The sequence below is a fragment of the Entelurus aequoreus genome, linkage group LG12 (genome assembly GCF_033978785.1).
Source record: "Entelurus aequoreus isolate RoL-2023_Sb linkage group LG12, RoL_Eaeq_v1.1, whole genome shotgun sequence".
NCBI classification, from domain to species: Eukaryota; Metazoa; Chordata; class Actinopteri; order Syngnathiformes; family Syngnathidae; genus Entelurus; species Entelurus aequoreus.
The window spans coordinates 50,947,620-50,973,577 of NC_084742.1; the positions used below are offsets into that span (position 1 = coordinate 50,947,620).

Below are 25,958 nucleotides of genomic sequence, written 5' to 3' on the forward strand. Positions count from 1 at the left end.
ATAGTGCGGAAAATACGGTAATGGTGGTTCTTTGGTCAAAATGTTGCATAGATTATGTTTTACAGATCATCTTCAAGTCGCTTTCTGACAGTCATTTCAGGATGCGCCGTTTTGTGGGCGGTCTTATTTACGTGGCTCACCTCCGAAAGCGTTTTTCTCTGTCATCTTTGTTGTAGCGGTGTAGCGTGCAAGGACGGGAGTGGAAGAAGTGTCAAAAAATGGAGCTAACTGTTTTAATAACATTCAGACTTTACTTAAATCAATAACGGAGCAGCATCTTCTCATCTGTGGCTCAATAATGCAACACAACGCTAGAAATGTATCCCGTGAAAAAACGTCCCGACAGGAACTCTCTAATAACTAAAGTTCCGTGGGTGAATTATAAAAACACACTACACTGGTAGTTTTTAGTGTTTTCACCCTCTGCAAAGGCAGAGGGTGAATGTCCCATAACAAGAAGATAGAGAAAAAGGAGAAGCTTATCGACTACGGCATTGGCACGTACTGCACTGGCGGACATGCGCAAATTTTCAGGACTTATGCAGATCTCAAATACACGTCAGCAGGTACCAGAAATTTTAAAAAGTTAGTTTTGCATAATATTGCGAAACAAAACACCAGTTAATATGTCTGCTAATGGGTGCCATTTTGCGGTCCGTATACACATACCATAGTAATACCTGTATCTCTGACTACGGTAGCCGTAATGGGCCGACAAACCATCATGCAGCGCGGCTTCAAAGTCATACTAAAACATTTTGACAGATTTTTGAGTGCCATGTGTAATGTTCTTTTTTTTTTTACATTAAAATAATATATAACTTAACATTTCAAGTTTTGGTGTTGTTTACTGGCGTCATATTGCATACTTACATATATCTCTTATGTGTGACTGCCATCTACTGGTCACACTTATAATTTCACCTTGTACCAAATAAAATTGCTTTGAGGTCGGTAAGCACAACCAGAATTATTCCGTACATTAGGCTCACCGAGTTATAAGGCTCACTGTCAAGTTTTGAGAAAGTTAAAAGGATTTTAAGTGTGCCTTATAGCCCGAAAAATACGGTATTCAGGATCACTTTTCAAGCTATCTGGTCAAACCATACTTGCAAGGAGTAAAAGTAAAAAATTATGGAGGCACATAATTTCTACACAACTCGTAATCTGAGGTGTCTATACAGTGTTTCCCATAAACTGCCAAGATACCTGTGGCGGTGGGGGCGTGGCTATGGGTGTGGTCACCATGACATCGAGTAATTTGCATAATGTACTACAATGATATGATTTTCTCTAAAAAGGCTCAAAAAATGTATACTTACTAATTAATAATAACAGTTTTGTTTTAAACGTCCATCCATCCATCCATTTTACAATATAATTACAACACTTTATGTATGTACATATTTATATACAGATTTGAACAATAAGTTATTCACTGAAATATATTTATTAATTGTGGTTCTTACAAAAAATATATCTTATAAAATATAAAAGCTAAAATGTCTCTTAAAGCTCTGCCCCTTTAATTAGTGCATACTAAATAATTTAACTTTAGCCTACTACTACAACCATATTATTTACCAGCAACATAAAGTGAAACAGAGGCAGAGGTGTCCTGCCACAGTCAGTAACAAATAAACAGAAAACAGTAGTGGTCAAATACAAATAAGGCAACAAGAGAAGTATCCTACACTTCTCTTTTGTAAAGTAAATCTGAACAGCCTATATGGGCATCTACATCAACTATATGATTTGCCTGAGAAGCTGGACAGGACAAAAAAAAAAATCAAAAAAAAAGAAGTTTTTATTTATTTGTGGCGGACGTAATTCTTTCGTGGCGGGCCGCCACAAATAAATGAATGTGTGGGAAACACTGCTATAACTGGAGTGTGCATGTATCACTCGGATTGTTTGATTCTGTCGCTACTGAACTTGCAATTGAAGGACTCGCCTTCTGGAGCTCAATCTTTTCAAACGAACAGGAGAGTGTTGTCCACCTAAATAAATATACTGAGACACTCTGTGACACAAAGGGCACCTGTAAATTTAATACTTGGAAGAGAATGTTCGCCGGGTGTACCATCATCAATTATTTGTTACAAAAACGAATTCCTGAGGACCCGAAAAGGAACGCCATGTCCTGGTACGATGACATCGGCTGTCTGCAATGCCTTCTGGCGACTCACTTCCTGTACTGCAGTGTTGGCGCTCAGGTGGCGCCAGGTGTCCTCATCACAGCAGCTGTCAAATAGGTCTCCAGCGACCAGCAGCGTGCCAGCTGACGTGCCTCTCACCTGCACGCTCACATCCTGCCCCGTGTGGCCAGGAGTGGGTAGCACACACACCTGAAGACAACACAAGCGACATTAATGAATGACGTAAAAAAGTTGTAAAATTACATAATATAATGCAGAATTTACACGTAGGAATTCGTAATAATAGGAGATCAAAACTTGTTGTACGAGATGAAAGTCATAATACTGGAAAAAAAACAACATATATTTTTGTTTGTATTATGTTTTTTGTATGTATAAGTTACACTTGTATTACTTTGTTTGGTCAATAGGCGGTGCTAGAGATACACTGTTTGGCGGGGGAAGAAAAATGGGGTGATTGTGACATCCATCCCAATTTTTGTGATCAGACGGAGCTAACAGCATGTGCTGCTTGTGTTGACATCAGCAGCTCGAGAGCTGTTTTCACGCCTTGGAGTTTATTCTACATCATAAATCATGCCTCCCACCTGGATAGAAGGATGACGACATAATCTGACAAGTTGGTCAAATTAAGCAGCCAATTTAGACCCAGAAATGGTAAGAGAGACACAAAAAGACGCTTGGTTTTACCTTTTTTCTTCCCGAGAATGATGAGTCATTCTTCATCTAAACGAAAATATATTAACATCTTAACAGTCGGCATCCTAACGACAGCAGACCTTGTACAGTAAGTGATGTTTTCTTATGTTTGTTGGCTCTCATAAAGTCTGCAGTGCGTAATAATCAGTGATGATGTTAAAAAAAAGTAAACGTGATGCGTTTTTGAAATATTGCGCCTTCAAATGCTTAAAATGATCAAAATACATAAATATTACATGTTATTATGAATGTGCCTGTTACTACATGACATATATACTTACAGTGTGTATATACAACCTTTATGGATTCTTATTTAGAGGGCTTTATAAGCAGAATAGAGCGACGCCCATAGGCTCCATTGTAAGCAGGTTTTTGATCGCATTTAATTAATATTTAGAATGCATAAAAAGGAAAAACATATGTGTTCTTCTCTTACATAAGGATTGCAAATGATAGGCAAAATTCCAAAATAAGTAACTTTTCAACCTTTGTAACATGTTTCCATAACTTTTGGGATGATGCATGAACTTCCAACTAGTCGGACGATAGTCGAACGACACCTCTGTCTGGCCTGAGGGGTCCTGTATCCCTTTTACTGGCACTTAGCAACTTTGAGGAGGGGGGCAGGAACCCTGCCACACAAAAAACTACAAATGTGCTGACTTTGCTTTACGGCAAAAGTCCCTCCCCCTTTCCCCAGTCGTTAAAAAGACAGAAGTCGCTGCCAACGCCTGTGTGCCGCCAGAAAACTGAAAGAAGAAGAAGAATAACGCCTACGTGCAATTACTGCTATCATGGCCGAAGCTCCGAAACAACCAAAGAAACGAAAAGTTTTGTCAGAGGAGACAACAAAAGAAAAACAGAGCTTATAATGCACAGTCAGGATCAACATTGCTCCGGCTTTCACTCACTGGGGTGAGTTCAAAGACAAGGAATTTCAGAGCGATGCTGCCTTGGCTCTGTTCCTGCTAAACTACTAAGTGACTTTCGATGCTCAAACAAAAACAATAATGCTTATGTTAGCTATTGCTGGGTAGCAATAAATAGCCACCAGTATAATAGTTCCACACTACTTCCTTCAAAAAAACTCTTTGCTTCGGACCTGTATCCGCCCCGATATATTCTTGTTAGTAGCGTCATGTTTGTAGCACAATCCAAGATAATTTCTTGATAGTGTCTGCTATTTAACATCAGCATAGTCATTAAAGACTAATATTTGTGACAATATTACAGCGGACATCATGTCAGTGTGATGTTATATGCGCTAGTCCTCATGGGACATGTGGTCTTCTGGCAAAACACTGCCGCTTTGGTCTACCCTGTGTACATTATTAATATTTGAGTTGGGGCTGGGCGATATGGCCTTTTATTAATATCTCGATATTTTTGGGCCATGTCACGATACACGATATATATCGCAATATTTTGCCTTAGCCTTGAATGAACACTTGATGCATATAACCACAGCAGTATGATGATTCGATGTGTCTACATTAAAACATTATTGTTCATACTGCATTAATATATGCTCATTTTAAACTTTCATGCAGAGAGGGAAATCACAACTAAGTCAATTTACCAAAACTGTATTTAATAAACAGTTATTAAGCAGTGGCACAAACATTCATGTCATTTCCAAAACAGAAAGTGCAAGATTGTCAGAGACATTTTTAAAACAAGCTATTAGTGCACTTTTGTGCATGATGTCACTAAGATGACATATCAAAACTAAACTAAATTAAAGTGCACTTTTTGTACAGAACGCCACTACAATAGTTTAAAACAAATAAAGTGCACATTTGTGCATGATGTCACACAAGATATTTCAAAAACTGTCAAATAAAAATTAGCTGCATAATAGGAAATCAAATAGTGTATGTCCTTCACTATGTGGTAGGTTCCTGCAGACGTTGTTGATTTTTTTTTCATACCGTGTTGATCTGGAAATTGTTGCTTTGGTATTTTGTGGGTGTGGCACCGGCCGGAGATGTTGACATGCAGTTTCAAGCACTCTTCATTCTCTCTAGCGGGCGACTTTTCAAATGATGCTACAAATTAGCAGTGCTGCTACTTTTTGTGGCAACGCTTTTGCCGCATAATTGTTCGACATATTCCCGCTTGAAGCCAAACCACTGCCAGACGATGCATCCCGTGCTGTTTTTCTTGGGAATTAATTCTTCCTCCATTTGTTACCAGATTCGCACCTTCTTTCACTCGTATTACCACTCGCAACGCACCGTTAGCATCACAGCTAATGTTACCCATGCAGCTACCTCTCTGCTCGGGAAGGGCGTGTGACGTTGCACGCGTGACGTATGTAAGAAGGTGCGCTTGTTTAAGTCTCTGTGAGAAGGAGAGACAAGAAAGAGGGAGAAACGCCTGCAGTGTAATGTAATCGAGTCTATCGATATATCGCCCAGCCCTATTTTGAGTAATCTCTTGTCTAGCAACAATTAACAGTCTTTATATGCCTTAGTATATATTTGTATTGACTCACCTTAACTGCCTGGTCCTGTTTTATGTCTAAAAGATAAGACACTTTTATATCCCGCTGATGTGTTTCTCGTGCCCTGCAGAGATCTCTCTGCTTGGTTCTTCTCACATACCTGCCACACATTCCAAGCACATAAGACAAGGACTGTTCTAATGGCAAAGATCACTAATTTATATTGTATTTGTCTTTTGTTTAAAGATTACTCTTCATATGGGTTTATTTTGTGAATGATGCTGTATTGCTGCTTTCCCAAGGTTTGACCAAGCCAGTCCGATATCACTAACCTTTTCTGGACATTTCTTTATTGAGTAGGCAAAAATTCAAAACCCTTCCCGTCTGACTAGGTAGCGAGCAGATGCACCATGTTTGTACAAATAATAACTCATGTAAAATACAAAAGTAAACTCTCAAATTTTTAAATCATGTCACACTTTGAACTGGACACCAAATCTGTTATCTGTTTCTTTGTCAGTTAGTGGGAAGCCTGGCATTGCATGCTGTTAACTAGTGTGTTGTACTCTGGTGTGTAACTTGACACTGCAACTCTGAGTGAGTCTTGCAGATGTGCATCAGTGAGGCGTGTTATGTGTTTGTTTTTGATCAAGTTCATGTCAGAAAAGGCTGATTCACAAAGATAAGATTTTTCCTCATTGTTTGCGGAACTTTCTTAATCTTTTGGACATATTTTCACAGCAATCTGGCCTTAAGCTTAATTATGATAAATGTAAAATGTTAAGGATCGGAAATCTAAAGGGAACGTCCTTTCGAATGGAATGCAAAGTGCCTGTTTTGTGGACAGATGGACCAGTTAACATACTTGGTGTTGTTGTCCCAGAAAATCTGGAAGATCTAGGCTCAGTAAATTATGATAATCGACTAAGAAAGCTGGACAAAATTATGCAATTATGGAAAGGGAAATCCCTAACCTTGTATGGTAAAATGTCTATTGCCAACTCGTTAATTATTCCTCAATTTATTTATTTGTTTTTGTCATTACCAGCTCCATCACAAAACTTTTTTAAGATTTATGAGCGGAGGGTCTTCGATTTTGTCTGGAACGGCAAACCAGAAAAGATTAAAAGAAATGTTTTGTACAAAGAGTATGAATATGGGGGCCTGAAACTTCTCAACCTTGAAGCTATGTGTCTGTCTTTAAAAGCATCAATTGTTCCAAAGATGTATTTAAACATTGAGTGGTACACAAATGTCCTGTTGGACAAAAAACATGTACTGTATCAAAATAAATTGTATCCTTTTTTACAAGTGATCCCCTCCCAGAGAGTCTGCTGGGAAACATGGCGGGGTTCATAAAGGAAACAATCCACTCATAGTGGTGTTTTCAATTTTATGTGCCAGAAAAAAGAGATGATATTTTGCAGCAGTTAATATGGATGAACTCTAATATTGTAATAGATGGAAAGCCTTTCTTTTGGAAAAATATGTTTGAAAGAGGAATCATTTTTGTCAATGATATTATCAATGAGAATGGTAAAATTATGAAGTATGATTAATTTAGAGCTATGTATGGTGATGCTTGCTCAAGCTTTTCATTTTATCAACTAACTGGAGTAATTGGGAAAAGATGGAAACAAATAATGATGGAACTACTAAAGTATTAGTTTTATTATTCTAGTTGGCAAAAAGGAACTAAAATAAATACAAAAATATATAATTTTTATTTAATAAAGAAATCTTTGAAGGCTGCCTCATACAGCACAAATGGAAAATGGGAGGACTTTTTTGACTGCCCGTTGCCATGGGATGCCATATTCAAACTAATCTATAAAACCACTATCGATGTGCAAAATCGTTATTTTCAAATCAAAATTATTTATAACTTCTTACCCACAGGGAAAATGTTAAAATTATGGAATATGACAGAGTCAGATGATTGCCGATTTTGTTGTCAGGAGCCTGAATCCACCCTGCATTTATTTTGGTATTGTCATATTGTGTCTTTGTTTTGGGTGGAAGTTGAAAAAATGTGTTTAAGGATTGGTTTGTTTATGAAGCTTAATGTGGTTTCTGTTATTTTAGGAGAGTTCATTGACAATCATGATTTAGTCAATTTAATTATAGTACTCGGTAAAATGTTTATTTTTAAGGCCAAAAACAGATATTCACTTAGTATTACTTTCTTTAAAACATTTATTCAGTATTTTCTAACTTTAGAAAGTTACATGGTTGAAAACGATAATGATGCCAAAAAACATTTAAAAAAAGATGAGAAGTCCTCAAAGGCTTATTTTGAAAGTATAATTATGTTTATAGATTATATGATATCTGTTGTTGTGTTCCCTAATTTGAGTGACCTGGACATAATCTGGACTGTACATAAATGCTTATTTTGAAAATGTAATTTTGTTTATAAATTATATGCAATCTGTTGTGTTCCCTAATTTTTTTCTGTGTACATGAATGAAGGTGTGTGTTGCTGAGTCCGACTTGGACATTATCTGGACTGGGCCTGGTTTAAAAAACCCTTTAAACAAATCTAATTTCAGTGACAACCTGGTCTGTTGAAGATAAGGCCCTTTTTTAAAAAATAAAATAAAATAAGATAAATAAATAAAAAGCATTTTCTTGGATAAAAAAGAAAGTAAAACAATATAAAAATAATTACATAAAAAATAGTAATTAATGAAAATTTTAGTGGACCAGCAGCCTATACAATCATGTGTGCTTCAGGGACTGTGTCCCTTGCAGATGTGTTGTCTATGTTGTGGGAACCAGAATATTGGAAAGAAATAACCCCTTTTGTGTGAGTGGGTGTGGATGAGTGTGCATGGGGGAGGTTGTTTGGGTTGATGCACTGATTGAAAGTGTATCTTGTGTTTTTTATATGTAGATTTAATTTTTTTTTTTTTTTAAATGAAAAAATAAAAAAAAATCATTTATTTTATTATTTTTTTTATTTTTTTTTTAGAACAGGCCCGCGGGCAACTCATCTGGTCCTTACGGGCGACCTGGTGCCCGCGGGCACCGCGTTGGTGACCCCTGCCCTAGAGGCTGCCGAAAAATACATGTTCCTCAGGCTGCAGTGGTACTCAGTTGTAATACACTTTTCCACCACTTGTGGCAGAAATGACAATATCAAACAAACAGAAGAGGTCCATAGCTAAAGTCATAGAGAAATTTCTTAAATGCAAAATTTATGAGGCTGTAATTTCAATCACAGTTCATTTACATAACATATATACTATTAATAACTATTAATAATTGTATTAGAATGTATTTATTTTAGCACTGCGTAATTGCATGTACATCCATCCATCCATTTTCTACCGCTTGTCCCTATTTATTTTTCAATTTGTTTGTATGTGTGCCTTCTTTTGCAGTATATTTGATTAGTATTAATTTCCATAAACCCCCCTGGGTCCCGCTGCAGTGGAAAAGTTAGGCCCGAGGTCAAAAAGGTTAAGAACCCCTGGTTTATACTATATACTATCAACCTGCCAGGGACTGTGGCTGGAAATTAGCCTTTAGCTACAATCTTGCACATTTACGTTTTTATTTTCATTAATGTGTACTAGTCACTAGTGGTATGTGAACCACTAGTGACTAGTGGTACACGGGCTCCGTCGAGTGGTATGCCAAAGAATCACTTAAAGGCCTACTGAAACCCACTTCTACCGACCACGCAGTCTGATAGTTTATACATCAATGATGAAATCTTAACATTGCAACACATGCCAATACGGCCGGGTTAACTTATAAAGTGACATTTAAAATTTCCCGGGAAATATCCGGCTGAAACGTCGCGGTATGATGACGTATGCGCGTGACGAAGTCAGAGTAACGGAAGTTATGGTACCCCGTAGAATCCTATACAAAAAGCTCTCTTTTCATTTCATAATTCCACAGTATTCTGGACATCTTTTGCAATTTGTTTGATGAACAATGAAGGCTGCAAAGAAGACTGTTGTAGGTGGGATCGGTGTATTAGCAGCGGACTACAGCAACACAACCAGGAGGACTTTGTTGGAGCGCTAGCCGCCGACTTCACCTTGACTTCCTACGTCTCCGGGCCGCCAAACGCATCGGGTGAAGTCCTTCGTCCTTCTGCCGATCGCTGGAACGCAGGTGAGCACGGGTGTTGATGAGCAGATGAGGGCTGGCTGGCGTAGGTGGAGAGCTAATGTTTTTAGCATAGCTCTGTGCGGTCCGGTTGCTAAGTTAGCTTCAATGGCGTCGTTAGCACAGCATTGTTAACCTTCGCCAGCCTGGAAAGCATTAACCGTGTATTTACATGTCCACGGTTTAATAGTATTGTTGATTTTCTATCTATCCTTCCAGTCAGGGGTTTATTTTTTTTGTTTCTATATGCAGTTAAAGCACGATGCTATCACGTTAGCTCGTAGGTAAAGCATTTCGCCGATGTATTGTCGTGGAGATAAAAGGCACTGAATGTCCATTTCGCGTTCTCGACTCTCATTTTCAAGAGGATATACTATCCGAGGTGGTTTAAAATACAAATCCGTGATCCACAATAGAAAAAGGAGAGTGTGGAATCCAATGAGCCAGCTTGTACCTAAGTTACGGTCAGAGCGAAAAAAAGATACGTCCATCACTGCCTCTCAAGTCCTTCACTGTAACGTTCCTCATCTACGAATCTTTCATCCTCGCTCAAATTAATGGGGTAATCATCACTTTCTCGGTCCGAATCTCTCTCGCTCCATTGTAAACAATGGGGAATTGTGAGGAATACTAGCTCCTGTGACGTCACGCTACTTCCGGTACAGGCAAGGCTTTTTTTTTATCAGCGAGCAAAAGTTGCGAACTTTATCGTCGATTTTCTCTACTAAATCCTTTCAGCAAAAATATGGCAATATCGCGAAATGATCAAGTATGACACATAGAATGGATCTGCTATTCCCGTTTAAATTAAAAAAAATCATTTCAGTAGGCCTTTAAAGTAGTGTATTATTTTTCTATATGCAAACACAGTGTTACTATTTAAACTGTGTGTAATGCAGCGTTTCTCAAAGTGTGGGGCGCGCCCCACTGGTGGGGAATAGAGACATGACAGGTGGGGTGCGAGGAACGGGAGGAAATGTCACTTAAATGTCTTTTTTTTTTAATTATATTCTTAGATTTTTTTTTTTACTATGCTTTCATTTTCTATACACACTGTAAATCATTTTGTGATTCTGTCTGTAAAATCCGCTATATAAATAAATGTAAATTACTTATTTTTCCTGTAGGCTTTAATTTTCTAGGTAGGAGCGAAAGTTTGACAGACACAGCAACAGTAACTAATGGGGGCGGGGCAAAGCGGAACAAACTTTCCGATGAGCTGTTCAAGATAATGGACAGTTTCCTCAAAGAACACAACTTTAAAGGCCTACTGAAATGAATTTTTTTTATTTAAACGGGGATAGCAGATCTATTCTATGTGTCATACTTGATCATTTCGCGATATTGCCATATTTTTGCTGAAAGGATTTAGTATAGAACGACGACGATAAAGATTGCAACTTTTGGTATCTGATAAAAAAAAAGGGCTTGCCCCTACCGGAAGTAGCGTGACGTAGTCAGTTGAACATATACGCAAAGTTCCCTATTGTTTACAATGATGGCCGCATGAAGTGAGAGAGATTCGGACCGAGAAAGCGACAATTTCCCCATTAATTTGAGCGAGGATGAAAGATTTGTGGATGAGTAAAGTGCAAGTGAAGGACTAGTGGGGAGTTGAAGCTATTCAGATAGGGAAGATGCTGTGAGAGCCGGGGGTGACCTGATATTCAGCTGGGAATGACTACAACAGTAAATGAACACAAGACATATATATACTCTATTAGCCACAACACAACCAGGCTTATATTTAACATGCCACAAATTAATCCTGCATAAAAACACCTGCGTGTTTGTTATGCTAGCTCCTAGCTCCTCTGCTAGCTCCTAGCTCCATAGAACACGCCAATACAATTCAAACACCTGATCAACACACACAATCACTCAGCCCAAAAGACCGTTCACCTAACTCAAGGTTCATAAAGCTTATATATTTTTAAAAAGTTACGTACGTGACGCGCACATACGGTCAAGTTATCAAATGTTTAGCAGCCAAGGCTGCATACTCACGGTACCTGATATTCAGCTGGGAATGACTACAACAGTAAATAAACACAAGACATATATATACTCTATTAGCCACAACACAACCAGGCTTATATTTAATATGCCACAAATTAATCCTGCATAATAACACCTGCGTGTTTGTTATGCTAGCTCCTAGCTCCTCTGCTAGCTCCTAGCTCCATAGAACACGCCAATACAATTCAAACACCTGATCAACACACACAATCACTCAGCCCAAAAGACCGTTCACCTAACCCAAGGTTCATAAAGCTTATATATTTTTAAAAAGTTACGTACGTGACGCGCACGTACGGTACGGTACGTGTTATGCTAGCTCCTATGCTAGCTCCTAGCTCCATAGAACACGCCAATACAATTCAAACACCTGATCAACACACACAATCACTCAGCCCAAAAGACCGTTCACCTAACCCAAGGTTCATAAAGCTTATATATTTTTAAAAAGTTACGTACGTGACGCGCACGTACGGGACGGTACGTGTTATGCTAGCTCCTAGCTCCTATGCTAGCTCCTAGCTCCATAGAACACGCCAATACAATTCAAACACCTGATCAACACACACAATCACTCAGCCCAAAAGACCGTTCACCTAACCCAAGGTTCATAAAGCTTATATATTTTAAAAAAGTTACGTACATACGCAAAAAAAAGTTGCGCACATACGGTCAAGCGATCAAATGTTTAGAAGCCAAAGCTGCATACTCACAGTAGCACGTCTGCGTCTTTGTCATCCAAATCAAAGTAATCCTGGTAAGAGTCTGTGTTGTCCCAGTTCTCTACAGGCGTCTGTGTATCGAAGTCAAAAGTCCTCCTGGTTAGAGTCTCTGTTATCCGAGTTCTTCCATCTTGACTGCATCTTTCGGGAATGTAAACAAAGAAGCGCCGGCTGTGTACTGTTGTGGCTGACTACGTTCGAAAAATACGTCCATTTCGCACCGACAACTTTCTTCTTTGCTTGCTCAGCTTCCTTCTTCATATAGAAATAAACATGATTGAAACAGATTCACGAACACAGATGTCCAGAATACTGTGGAATTATGAAATGAAAACAGAGCTTTTTCGTATTGGCTTCAATGTGGAAGGCATACCCGTGTTCGCCGGTCTACGTCACGCGCATACGTCATCCTCAGAGGCGTTTCGAACCGGAAGTTTAGCGGCAAATTTAAAATGTCACTTTATAAGTTAACCCGGCCGTATTGGCATGTGTTATAATGTTAAGATTTCATCATTGATATATAAACTATCAGACTGCGTGGTCGGTAGTAGTGGGTTTCAGTAGGCCTTTAAATGGGAAAACTCTGTGGGCTTTTGCTCTGATGGCGCACAGACCATGGCAGTGTCAAGAAACGGGTTGCAGGCTCTAATAAAGAGGGTTGCGCCAAATGCGCATTGGACACACTGTGTCATTCACTCGCGTCAAGGCAGCTCAGCCCCGAACTCAATGAGGTTTTACCAGATGTTGTGAGCGCGGTAAATTTGATGAAAACACAAGCACTGAAAGTGCGACTGTTCTCTGCACTGTGCGAGGAAATGGGAGCTGATCATACAGCCGTGCTGTTTCACAGTGAAGCAAGGTGGCTCTCCCGGGGCAAAGTGCTGTCACGCGTCTTTCAGCTCAGGGCAGACATTCGGATCTTTTTGGAGGAGGAGCGCATGCAAGCAAGTTCAGTGATGAACAATTTCTGTTGAAGCTGGCCTACCTCAGCGATATGTTTGGCAAGCTGAATGACTTCAATCTTCAGTCCAAGGCAAGGATAAGCACATACCCCAACTGCCAGACAAAACCACTGCGTTCTCCCGAAAGCTCGAGGGATGGGGCAGGCGCCTCGACCAACAAAATATTGATGCCTTTGAGAACCTGGGTGAGGTTGCTGAAACCACCGAATCTGGTGCCACCACAGTGATCCCCTGCATCAAGCAACACATCTCCTCCCTGAGAGAAATGTTTAGCAAATACTTCCCCATCAACAGTGCTCAGTACAACTGGGTTATGGATCGATTCAATGCAGCAGGTTGGTATTTATTGAATATTATACTCATATATTATACATGCATTTCATCTGTGTTGCATGCTACTTACTAACTGGAATGTTAGTCCAGATTGTTGTGTCCAGATGATTGTTGTCAAACAGATTTATTTGCATTTATTATGTAATGAAAAATAAAGTAAGCCTATTAATTTATAATCTATCTGCAGCACCTGCTGATTTCTGCTGTTTATTGTACTGACATCTGACTCCACCCTGAGGCTGAGGTTCACCGCTTATTTGATTTATTATTGAACTTGATGCAAGTTATAACTTTTATTTGATTTATTATTGAACTTGATGCAAGTTATAACACTTTTATTTGATTTATTATTGAACTTGATGCAAGTTATGACACTTTTTTAAAAATGTATTATTGAACTTGATGCAAGTTATAACACTTTTGTTTTATTTATTATTGAACTTGATGCAAGTTATTTAATTTATTATTGAACTAATGCAAGTTATACCACAGCTGCACAGTTATTTTATTTATTATTGAACTTGATGTTATTTTATGTTATTAAGTTTGAATGTCTACAACTTCATGTTACTTGATGTTCAATAAATTTGAAAATGTTAAGCTTGGCATTAGCGTTCTGTTGGGGCGATGGGGGCAGGTGGGGCTTGAAAACTCCCCCTTGTCCAAAGTGGGGGATGACAAAAAAAGTTTGAGAACCACTGGTGTAATGTAACAGTGGCCAAACATATTATACTTGTTAAATAAATCACTGCCTGTTTTCAATGAATACTTAGCACTACTACGCTACTGTATTTTATTGTTGGTGGTACCAAGTTTTTTCTAAAGGTGGTATTTGGTGGGAAAAAGTTTGAGAACCACTGTTTTAGATCATGCGAAAGTATTTGGGAATTGATTCACTCCATTACATTGAGTTATTTCTTCATGATATCTGGCTTGTACATTCACCACTAAACCTTTAAAAACTCTGTGACATCTGCGCTGCTATTGCTTGTATTCCGACAAGTGATTTCTTACCGGAGGTGAAAACCAGTGGTGGTCAACCAAGCTAAGATGGCTGTTGTACAGCAGGCAGCGTGCGCACTGAGTACACAAGGGGCCTAGATCTTCCTGCAAAAGCAGATATGACCAAAGAAATCTAACTATGCAATGGAATAGATACCTATACTTCATCCAAAAAAAAGATTTGTCGAGTGATAAAGTAGTATACATTCCTAAACATCGAACTATCGTGTGCTCCAGACGCCATTTTACACTACAAAACAGATAAAAAAGCGTGGATGTCTACAACTTCTTTGTATGACTCAAGGACTTTGGTAAGACTTTCCCGGATAAATATGCATCGTTTTTGCTCAGGTAAGGTTGCATTTCATGATTTAACTTCGTGTCTGCAGTCATGTTTGTTGCCTGCCCTTGCACGCACCTTTTATGGGTATTTTTGCCCATTTGTATCAAACTATAACAGAGAAGTCAACATTGTGTATGTGTTAAAAGATTAATTTATAATTGTTGTCTTTGGTTAAAGCCTAAATCTTTTAGGTTTTGCTCACATTTGATTTATTTTAGTTACTCACCGAGTTGGCGCTTTACGGAACACTCGTAGCAAAAATGTGTCTTAAGAAATACAAATAATATCAAGATAATACTTAAATGTGAAACTCTAAATATTAGAGTTATATCAAACAAACCTTTTAACGGAGTGGTCACTGCAAACTCATGCACTCTTTGGCTCTGCTTCTTTGTACTGGAGTGTGTAGTACGTTTGTCGTCTGTTTTCATAAAATCTTGCACTCTTGCGCCGTTCATGATAACCTCTCGAGGAACTCTGAAGCTGTTGCTGGCTTGACCACCACGCGTGTTCAATGAGCCGGACGTGACGTCATTTGAATCCAAGCAATAGGTCGATAAACAATACCGTAGCCATTACTTGGTTGCAACTCAGCAATACTGAAGCATTCAGCTGATTTTAAGGAACTACTGAAAAACACAATCAAAGCCATTGTTGTAGTTAGTTACATTTGACTTAGTGTGTCTGCAAACCTTCATTACCTAAACCGAGGGTCAGCAACCCACGGCTCAAGAGCCGCATGCGGCCTGGTGCCTGGAGCATTTTTTAAAAAAGGATTGAAAATGGAAAAAGATGGGGGGAAAATAATTAATTTGTTTTAGAATGTTTTTTGTTTGAGGACAAACATGACACAAACCTTCCCAATTGTTAGAAAGCCCACTGTTTAATATGTTTGTGTGTATGCTTTACTGATGAGAGTATTTGGTGGACATCGTTTTGTCCTACTAATTTCGGCAGTTCTTGAACTCACCATAGTGTGGACTGTGATGCAACAGTTTGTTTACATGTAAAATCTTCCACTCCTTCTTCGTCTCAGTTTGTCCAACAAACATTTTATGCTGTGCGTGAATGCACAAAGGTAAACTTTGTTGATGTTAGAGTGCTAATCAGGCATATTTGGTCAGCGCATGACTGCAAGCTAATCAATGCTAACATGCTATTTGGCCTAGCTGTAAGTACATATTGCATCATTATGCCTCGTTTGTAGGTATATTTGAGATAATTTAATATCCTTTACTTTTATCCTCTTTGTATATAATCTAGTTTCGCATGTCTCATGACACATTATCTGCAAGTAATATTGGCTGCATTTCAGATAGTTGTTTGTGTGTCACATTATTCCAGACCACAACAAACATTACCTACCTTACCAGAGATTGTAATAAATCTATTAAAAGAAGACAGCCTGCCATTTCCTTTAACTTAGACACACACATCTTTACCTTTGGCCATTAAAAGCCAGTAATTTCCAGGAGTTATCTCACCTGCTAAGTAGGCTCTGATTTACTAATGGTTTCTAATGTTGTAAAAATGTGTAGAATAAATATTAAATTTCAATATTTCTGTCAACAAAGATTTGCTCCAGCCTGCGACACATCGTCATTTTGATAGTAGGCTATTATAGCTAATATAGACATTTAAGTCATGTGTTGCCTTCATTATAAGACTTAAACGCGGCTTTTTCATTTTTTGCGGCTCCAGACAGCTTTGTTTTTTGTATTTTTGGTCCAATATGGCTGTTTCAACGTTTAGGGTTGCCGACCTCTGAACTAAACAGTAGAAAAGAAGAAAAAAAAGGCACTTTCTGTAACAATAGGAGCTATTGTTAAGATATCAATCAATCAAGCTTTATTTATAAAGCGCTTTTCATACATAAAAGAAATGCAACGCATAGTGCTTTACAAAGTTAAAAACTATACCCCGGTGACCCATTACCCCCATTATCACATACGTACGCACGGACACAGACTGCAAACTAGGGCTGGGCGATATGGCTTTTTATTTATACCTCAATATTTTTAGGCCATGTCACGATACACGATATATATCTCGATATTTTGCCTTAGCCTTGAATGAACACTTGATGCATATAATCACAGCAGTATGATGATTCTATGTGTCTACATTAAAACATTCTTGTTCATACTTCATTAATATATGCTAATTTTAAACTTTCATGCAGAGAGGGAAATCACAACTAAGTCAATTTACCAAAACTGTATTTATTAAACAGTTATTAAGCAGTGGCACAAACATTCATGTAATTTCCAAAACAAAGTTTTTTTTTGTCAGAGACATTTTAAAACAAGCTATTAGAGCACTTTTGTGCATGATGTCACTAAGATGACATATCAAAACAACACTGAATTAAAGTGCACTTTTTGTACAGAAGGCCACTACAATAGTTTAAAACAAATAAAGTGCACTTTTGGGCATGATGTCACACAAGATATTTCAATAAGTGTCAAATAAAAATGAGCTACATAATAGGAAATCAAATAGTGTATGTCCTTCACTATGTGGTAGGTTCCTGCGGACGTTATCTCCTTTTGTTGTTGACTATTTTTTTCATACGGTGTTGATCTGGAAATAGTTGCTTCGGCATTTTGTTGGTGTGGCACCGAACGGAGATGTTGACATGCAGAGTTTCAAGCACTCCTTATTCTCTAGCAGGTGACTTTTCAAATGATGCTACATTAGCAGTGGAGCTACTTTTTGTAGCAACACTTTTGCTGCATAATTGTTCAACATCTTCCTGCTTGAAGCCAAACCACCGCCAGACGATGGACCCCGTGCGGTTTTTCTTGGGAATTAATTCTTCCTTCATTTGTTACTAGATTCGCACCTTCTTTCTCTCGTATTACCACTCGCACCGCACCGTTAGCATCACAGCTAACGTTACCATGTCGCTACCTGTCTGCTACGCGGGAGCGTGTGACGTGGCACACGTGGCGTATGTAAGAAGGTGCGCTTGTTTTAAGTCTCTGTGAGAAGGAAAGACAAGAAAGAGGGCAGAGAGCATGTAGTGTAATGCCCGCAGCTAAAAGCAACTGCGTGAGAATGTATACTCGAATATCACGGTATAGTCATTTTCTGTATCGCACAGAGAAAAACCCGCGATATATCAAGTATATCGATATATCGCCCAGCCCTACTCCAAACACAAACACACACAACTTACACACTTATGTAACTATATGGACCAATGATTGCATGACTGAGTACAGAGGAGACATGTGAGTAAACACTATCACAGGAGTAGGGTTGGGTATCGAGTATCGATTGGAACCGGGACTAACTTTCCGATTCTCCCGGAATCGTTCAAAAGTTTAAATTTCGATTCCTATTTTCGATACCAGTCCGCCGACCGGAAAAAAATATGTCCGCCGAACCGGAAGAAGAAGCCGCTGAACACCAACGAAGAAGCGCCCACCGCCGGAAGTGTTAGCATAGCCGAGCGAGTCAGTCAAGCTCAAGCATGGATAGCGGGCGTCGGCGGTCAAAAGTGTGGCTTTACTTTACAAAAAAAAAATGAAATAACCGCGAAATAACAGAGCTCCATGTCCATCAAGAAACGAGTGGAGAGAGAGCTGCAGATGTACCAGGACGTTCCACCGATACTTATGTCTGACGACCCTGCTGCATGGTGGTGGTCCGGTGGAACCAACAAAAGACTTATCCTTTGCTGTCATATCTCGCTTTCTCCTATTTATGTGTTCAAGCTTCTTCCACACCCAGCGAACGTGTATTTTCCACAGCAGGAGACTCTATCTGTCCAGAACGCTCACGCATCCTGCCTGAGAAGGCGGATATGGTCATTTTCCTAAACAAAAACTGTCTCTGATTTTATACTGTACCTGCTGCTAATCTGGACTGGGTTTTGCAAGTTGTTTCTTATTGTTTATTTGCTTTTCTGCACCAGGTTAGCCCATCAGTGGGAGCACGGTAACATTTTTAAGTACCTGCAGCATCATACACTTGTGTGTGTAAATGTGTTTTCATGAGGTTTCCTGCAGCATCATACACTTTTGTGTAAATGTGTTTTCATGAGGTTTTCAAAAATAAAGCTCTCTTGAGGAAAGTGTACCCCTGGGAAAATGTATTCATAATTTATAATATTTATATTCTAGTTGAAAACAGCCCTGTGAGGAATTTATAGTAAAGTTCATAAAAAGTTAATAGAATTAAAATTGATGGAGAATGTCAAAACTATTTCATTCAGAAAGACTGTAGGTTAGCTAGCTCATTTAAAATATCCTAAACTTTTTTTTGACCCTGCCTCTTAAAAGAATCGGAATAGAGAATCGTCAGGAATCGGAATCGAAACAAAGAATCGGAATCGTTCGAATTCAAACGATACCCAACCTTACACAGGAGCCATCTGCACCAGGAGGTCATCAGACCATGGCCAACAGGACGCTGACACAAAAGCGCGCCCACAAGCACGGCCGATAACCCCTGAGGCAGATGGCTCATCTGCGGAACGTTGGACAATAAAAATGATCAAATTTGTAAGAACCATGTGTAGAGATAAAGAATACAATACAAGTAAGACATATGAAGATTAATAGAAAAAAATAAAACAAATATATGTATACAGTAAATAATTAAATTAAACTAAATAAAATCTTGCATAACTAATAGGATAAAAAGTTAAATACAAGTGACTTCAACAAAATTATTAATATCAGGTAAAAGCCAAATCAAAAAGGTGGGTCTTAAGCCTGCTCTTAAAAACATGAACGTTACATGTTCCCTAGGAACTATTGTTTGTGTTGCAATAGGGACTTTATTGAGTGATGCACCGGAAATGGAATAGGGCTCGTGTTGTACTGTTGTGAACATCTCTGCCGAAGTTGAACAATAAATGACGGCCCAGTTTGGTCTAAATAATCAATTCTGAAGTCCGTGTGTGGAAAAAGAACATAATTTGACACTTACGTGCTCGTCCACGATGTGTGGGCACCCCTGTGCCAACGTGCTGGGTGTATAAATGTCCCCTTGACTTATGTCATGTCCTACTATCATAACTGACGAGTGGAAAAGACTGAGGTTACCAACATGGTCGGAATGTCCGTGAGTCCCCACAACCAGGCGGATGTCCCCGGGCTCCAAACCCCGGTCTTTGAGCGCCTTGAGGAGGAAGTCTCTGTCCCATGGCCCCCCGGTGTCCACCAGGATATTGTTATTGTTGTGTCCCGTTATTAGCGTGATGCTTCCGTCTGCCTTAAACGTCCCGTCCTGCTGGGGCTGATAATAGCCTACTTTAAGGACAGACACGGAGTACGGACAACCAGGAAAGTCCAGCTGTGATTCAGACAGAGGAATTAAATGGAATTGACCACTTGCCGCCATTTGGAGACGCTGCCAGTTCGACTACCCGGATGTACAACCTTAGCAAACATCCGGTCTCATGTCCGGTCTGACCTTTTTTTTTTTTTTTTTTTTAAATGTATTTTATTTTTATTTTTATTGAACAACAAACATACCTTTATAATTCACACACAAGTCAAGCCACTTTCAACATCAAGGAAAGAAAACAAAAGCAAATACAGATAAAGTAATAATACTAAAAAATATAAAAAATTAAAAAAAAGAGACAAAAGACACAAAAAAATGGGCTACCTAAATCACTTTAAATGTTTTAACAAGGAAATCACTTTACGGGTTTTTGTACTCTTAATCATTCTCCAAGACTTGATTGATAATTTTAACCCATTAAGCCAATTAGAAAATGTAGGCCTTACTTTCATAAATCGACATTTACCGGTATGTAGAACATTTTTTGCCTGGAGCACATGTCCGATCTGTCCTGTTTTTTTGTTACTGCCATCGCACGCATAGGAGGTGACACTGCACGACCGTTTTAAATCATTATTTTTTTAAGTTTAAAAGGTGAACTTATAATCATCACACAGTGCTCTTTATCTTTCTTGTCTTACATTATAGACTATGTTGATCACACGATTATTTATCAATTATTGGCTCACGTTTATATTAGTAAATTATTTCCATTTAAAAGTTCATTTTTAATAATTAAAATAATTTCGGTGCTGTTTAAAAAAGACAACAAAATAATAATACAGATGAAAGTTTTATTTTGAAAAACAGTTTTCATGGACGGTTGGGTTATTTCTAATACGTGATGAGTCAATTTTGAACGTCAAATTAAATAATTTAATTCTCAATTAATAATCCCTACAGTCGTTCTAATAATAAATTATTATAGTTGAAAATGGATGGATTGATGGAGTTATGAGCAATGTATAACTATATCAATGAAGGCGGAACATTTTCCGTGTTACTTGTTAGCTTGTCGGATTATTCGTGGTGTTGCACACTCCCTGTCATCTTGACAGGACTGTTGATCCCACAATGGCGGAGGAAACAACTTTTGTGAAAGCTTCCTCCTTCATGGATCCTTTTAAAGGCTTCTTGTTGGCATATTTGATGCCCGAGTCATGTTACGACGAGTTATTTATCAAGTTCAACCTTTTGCATGGTATGTGTGTTCGTTTGATAGCCTCTCGCTCACTCACTCAATACCGGAAGCGCACTTGTGTAAAGCTAACATCTCGTTCGAAATATTACACGTCGCTTCAAAATGTTGTTTGGTTAAATTCGATAATAGTACCTAATATATACTATATTGTCACATCTGCTTTAAATTAAAAATGCTTTAGTTTTGCCTACATGGTTGTTTACTTTTTTATTTTATGTCATATGGATGTATTGATTTTCATTAGTTGCTACCTAAAGGGGCCGTTTGCAACTTGCTCAAAGTAAAAATACAAATAAAATATATACATGTATATGTATATATATATATATATATATTTATATATATATATATATACACACATATTTTATATATTATATTTTAATAAAATCCCCTGAAGAGCAGGGAAGCCTGCGAAACAGGCTTGTATGGATAAAATAGCCTCTGTTTTTTCCTGACCTAATGTATATTCCGCTCTTGAGCACTGTATAACGCAGACCTGGGCAAATTAAGGCCCGGGGGCCACATGCGGCCCGTTAGGCTTTTTAATCTGGCCCGCCGGACATTCCCAAATTGTTTAAGATCTTTAAGATGGAAACTGTAGCTGCCATTATGATGTGCAGTGATGTTTTCAAATTTACGTAAGTCTTGAACTATATAAAGTGTTTCAATGGTTGGAATCTGCTGTTTTGCATGATATACTAGTTACTATGGTAATCTAAGTCACAGCAGCTCAGACGAGGTACCAAGCAGTCTGGGTGTGGAGCGTTTCTACAGTGTTTCCAGAGCGGCTAGCCTGAAATGCGGGGGTTTTTTTTCCGTTTGTTCGCGTTTATATTTAGCTGTGTTTGTTGCATTTTTGTTGCGTTTTGCTTGATTGTAAAATATGTCGCTCGAGACATACATTCATACGTTGTCAATATTCAGTGTTTTATCGTTCATAGTTAATATTGTAAATCCTACATTCTTTATTTTCATGTACATTCTGGGTGTCTCATTCAGTAAAAAAGCTTGACATTTCATTTCGTTTTTTAAGGCGGTCCATCATAACGTTTTTAGCATTCAATCAGACATTATTGTGAGGTTTTGTATTAGTGTTCCTAAAAATCAGATATACCGGCCCCCAGGCACATTTTTTTCTCTAAATTTGGCCCCCAAGTCAAAATAATTGCCCAGGCCTGGTATAACGGGTAAACCACAGAAACCTCGACTATATATATAAAACTACTACCGGCTAGCTTGTTTACCGTCATTGGTATATGGAAACATGCGTTATTTTTAATGTCTATATTTTTCGTAATCACTAATTATATTGAACACAAATTTCTGGTTGGTCCTAGGAATTTTTCTGGCGTTCAGGCCTGTCACTCACCGCTGTCTCGTCCACATGTACACACACACAAAAGCAGTTCAAGAGAAGCAACTAACAATTTGCTGTCATGTTGTGTTAAGCTCCGCTATGCATTCAATTATAGTTAACATTAACTATCCAAATGAGCTAACCACACTCATCGTTAATGCGCGTGTTACATAAGGATGTCATTACGTGTTAAAAGCCTTCGGCGGGATATAAAGCTTAAAACACATAGGAGAAAGTGCCTTATAGGCATCTGCGTAAAGGTTACAAACAGCCTCCAAAGGCAACTCCATTGCTTGACCTTGTATTATTTTTTGTCTAGAGCATTTGATTGATTTTGAATTATTTGTGTTCTAGTTCCATGTCTAAAGATTTTGATCAGCAAAGGACTGGGGATAGGCATCATCCTTGGATCTGTGATGGGTAAAAAAAAACATACTTTTTTCATCATAAGAATGCTTGAAATGTTTCAATTGCTATGTTCTATCTTTAAAATGTTTATAACGTATCTTAAAGGGGAACTGCACTTTTTGGGGAAATTTTGCCTATCATTCACAATTTTTATGTAAGTCAAGAACATATGTGAGAATTTTTGGGGATTCTGAAGATAAAAAACACTCGCAAGATGCGACTTACATGGCAGCTAACGGGAGTCACCCATGTATCCTTCCAAGCCCTCTAAGACAACTTCAAAAACCACCATCAACGTTTCATATACATGCTGTAAGTGTGTCAGGGTTTCCCCTTAATGTATTCGATCGTGGCGCAACGCCACGGCATAATAAAAGCCGCTACACCTTAGACATTTTTTTTTTTTACATGAAAACAAATTAAAGTAATACAATATATTGTAGCCTCCAGAAGAAGTCAAACAAAGTATAATGTTATTTTTAACTTTTATTGCCAATCTTGTGCTAATAACCGGCTCAATTACAACGCGTATTGCTTCCTGTGCGCACACTTCCTTCTCCGTGCAGACCCACTACTACACTTCCTCATTCTTTGCCAATCCCCTTTCACTTCGGACACAATGTGTTCAAGATCATGGGAAAATGAACATCAATAACACGTAACATTAACATTTAACACCAGCAGGTCGTTACAGTATGAATAGATATTAGAGATGTCCGATATTATCGGCCGATAAATGCTTTAAAATGTAATATCGGAAATTATCGGTATCGTTTTTTTAATTATCAGTATCGGTTTATATTTTATTTTTAATTTTTTTTATTTTTGTATTTATTAAATCAACATAAAAAACACAAGATACACTTACAATTAGTGCACCAACCCAAAAAACCTTCCTCCCCCTTTTACACTCATTCACACTCATTCACACAAAAGGGTTGTTTCTTTCTGTTATTAATATTCTGGTTCCTACATTATATATCAATATATATCAATACAGTCTGCAAGGGATGCAGTCCGTAAGCACACATGATTGTGCGTGCTGCTGGTCCACTAATAGTACTAACCTTTAACAGTTAATTTTACTCATTTTCATTAATTACTAGTTTCTATGTAACTGTTTTTATATTGTTTTACTTTCTTTTTTATTCAAGAAAATGTTTTTAATTTATTTATCTTATTTTATTTTATTAATTAAAAAAAAAGGACCTTATCTTCACCATACCTGGTTGTCCAAATTAGGCATAATAATGTGTTAATTCCACGACTGTATATATTGGTATCGGTTGATATCGGTATCGGTAGATATCGGTATCGGTAATTAAAGAGTTGGAGAATATCGGATATCGGCAAAAAGCCATTATCGGACATCCCTAATAGATATATATAGTGTGTTATCTGTGCACTGTTGACAAAAAGACTTTGACTTACAGCACTGCTGAAACCTAATGTTGTGATGACATAAGCAAATGCACATGATTGTCTGCAGCAGAGACAGCATGTCTGCGATGTGGATATACTTTCATGTACCCCAGATATACCCAAGGAAAGCGAGCTACAAAATGGGAAATGTACAAATATTAAGAGGACCATGGTGGCTGTCAAGGAGAGAAAGCTCGCAGTAGCGTGAAGCAACAGAACCCTCACTGACGTCACACTTCTTATCATTGCTCATTTTGTAGATCGCTGTCCATAGGTATATCTCGGATCAAGGCCTTATTATGCAAAACCAACTCTTCTTACCTATTGGTACTTGCTGGTAAAATTTGAAATCAAACCGTAAAGGCGTTGCAGAGATATTTATAAAATAATCTTCTCCTCCTTCCTACTCCCGCCAAACAAGCCTGTTAGAATATGCACAATTGGTGATGCCACAAATTGGGAAAACCGTCAGCAGATTATCAATACATGATTTAAATGTACCCATACTGCCTTGTGCGCATCCGCCATTGTAGTCTGTGCTGTAGTTAATAAGCTTCTATATTGCTATCCTCTTGTTGTGGGGCAGACTGACTCATACATGCACACGCATCCTTTGCTGTTGTCATTTCTGATATAAAGTAGTGTATAGTTCTCACTTATATCTGTCAGCGGGCTCGCTATGAAAGCGCTAAAAAAACAACAAAGTGGGCAGGAAGAAAATACAGTCAAAGTGGAGGCATGTATATAAGACCGTCCACAAAACTTTGCATCCTGAAGAGGCGGTCAGAAAGCGTCTCGAAAACAGTCTGTAAAACAATCTATGCAAAATTTTGACCAAATAACCACAAGGAAGTGTTTTAAATTTAGAGAGAAAAACTCACAATGCAACCCCTTTAAAGTACGTCAACATCGCAGACATGCTGCCTCAGCTCCATATTGCCTACGCCATCACAACATCCGGTTTTGACAATGTTGTTCCGGAAAGGTCTTTTTTCGGCGGCCCAATTTGATTAGATATATATATATATATATATATATATATATATATATATATATATATATATATATATATCTCTGTTTATACTATAACGACCTGCTGGTGTTAATGTTACGTTTCTGTATTATTGATGTTCATTGTTCCCATAGTCGTGATTACACCATGTTGGCAGAGAATGAGGAGGTGTTGTGTAAAAACACACATTTTTAAGGTGTGGCAGCATTTACTTTTCCCAAATATTAATTACCTTGTCTGGCAAGTTGGGCAAGTTGACTTTTTAAGGTCAAGGCAAGTGTTGCCTTAAAGGAGGGCTCATATTTTATGGCACCAAGGCAAGTTAGAAGGGCCACAATAAGTGTTTTAAATTTAGAGAGAAAAACTCGCAATACAACCCCTTTAAAGTACGTGAACATCGCAGACATGCTGCCTCAACTCAATATTGCCTACGCCATCACAACATCT

General features: G+C 38.3%; 2 protein-coding genes across 3 annotated transcripts in view; one reads left to right on the top strand and one right to left on the bottom strand.

Annotated features, from left to right (window-relative positions):
• Nucleotides 1-20,220, bottom strand: part of mblac1 (metallo-beta-lactamase domain containing 1) — a 50,662-nt gene extending 30,442 nt beyond the window's left edge. Inside the window, exons 1-2 of one of the 2 annotated variants that reach the window (XM_062066193.1) lie at nucleotides 19,752-20,220; nucleotides 2,190-2,348 (exon numbers count right to left, since the gene is read on the bottom strand). In XM_062066193.1, coding sequence (XP_061922177.1) covers nucleotides 2,190-2,348; nucleotides 19,752-20,165 — 573 coding nt within the window. In that variant the 5' untranslated portion in view covers nucleotides 20,166-20,220. The remainder of the gene's footprint in view (nucleotides 1-2,189; nucleotides 2,349-19,751) is intronic. The other variant, XM_062066194.1, reaches the window with a different exon arrangement.
• A 908-nt stretch (nucleotides 20,221-21,128) lies between these two features.
• The window catches only part of mpdu1b (mannose-P-dolichol utilization defect 1b), a 36,775-nt gene continuing 31,945 nt past the window's right edge, over nucleotides 21,129-25,958 (top strand). The window contains exons 1-2 of the mRNA XM_062066195.1: nucleotides 21,129-21,312; nucleotides 23,024-23,089. Coding sequence (XP_061922179.1) covers nucleotides 21,186-21,312; nucleotides 23,024-23,089 — 193 coding nt within the window. The 5' untranslated portion in view covers nucleotides 21,129-21,185. The remainder of the gene's footprint in view (nucleotides 21,313-23,023; nucleotides 23,090-25,958) is intronic.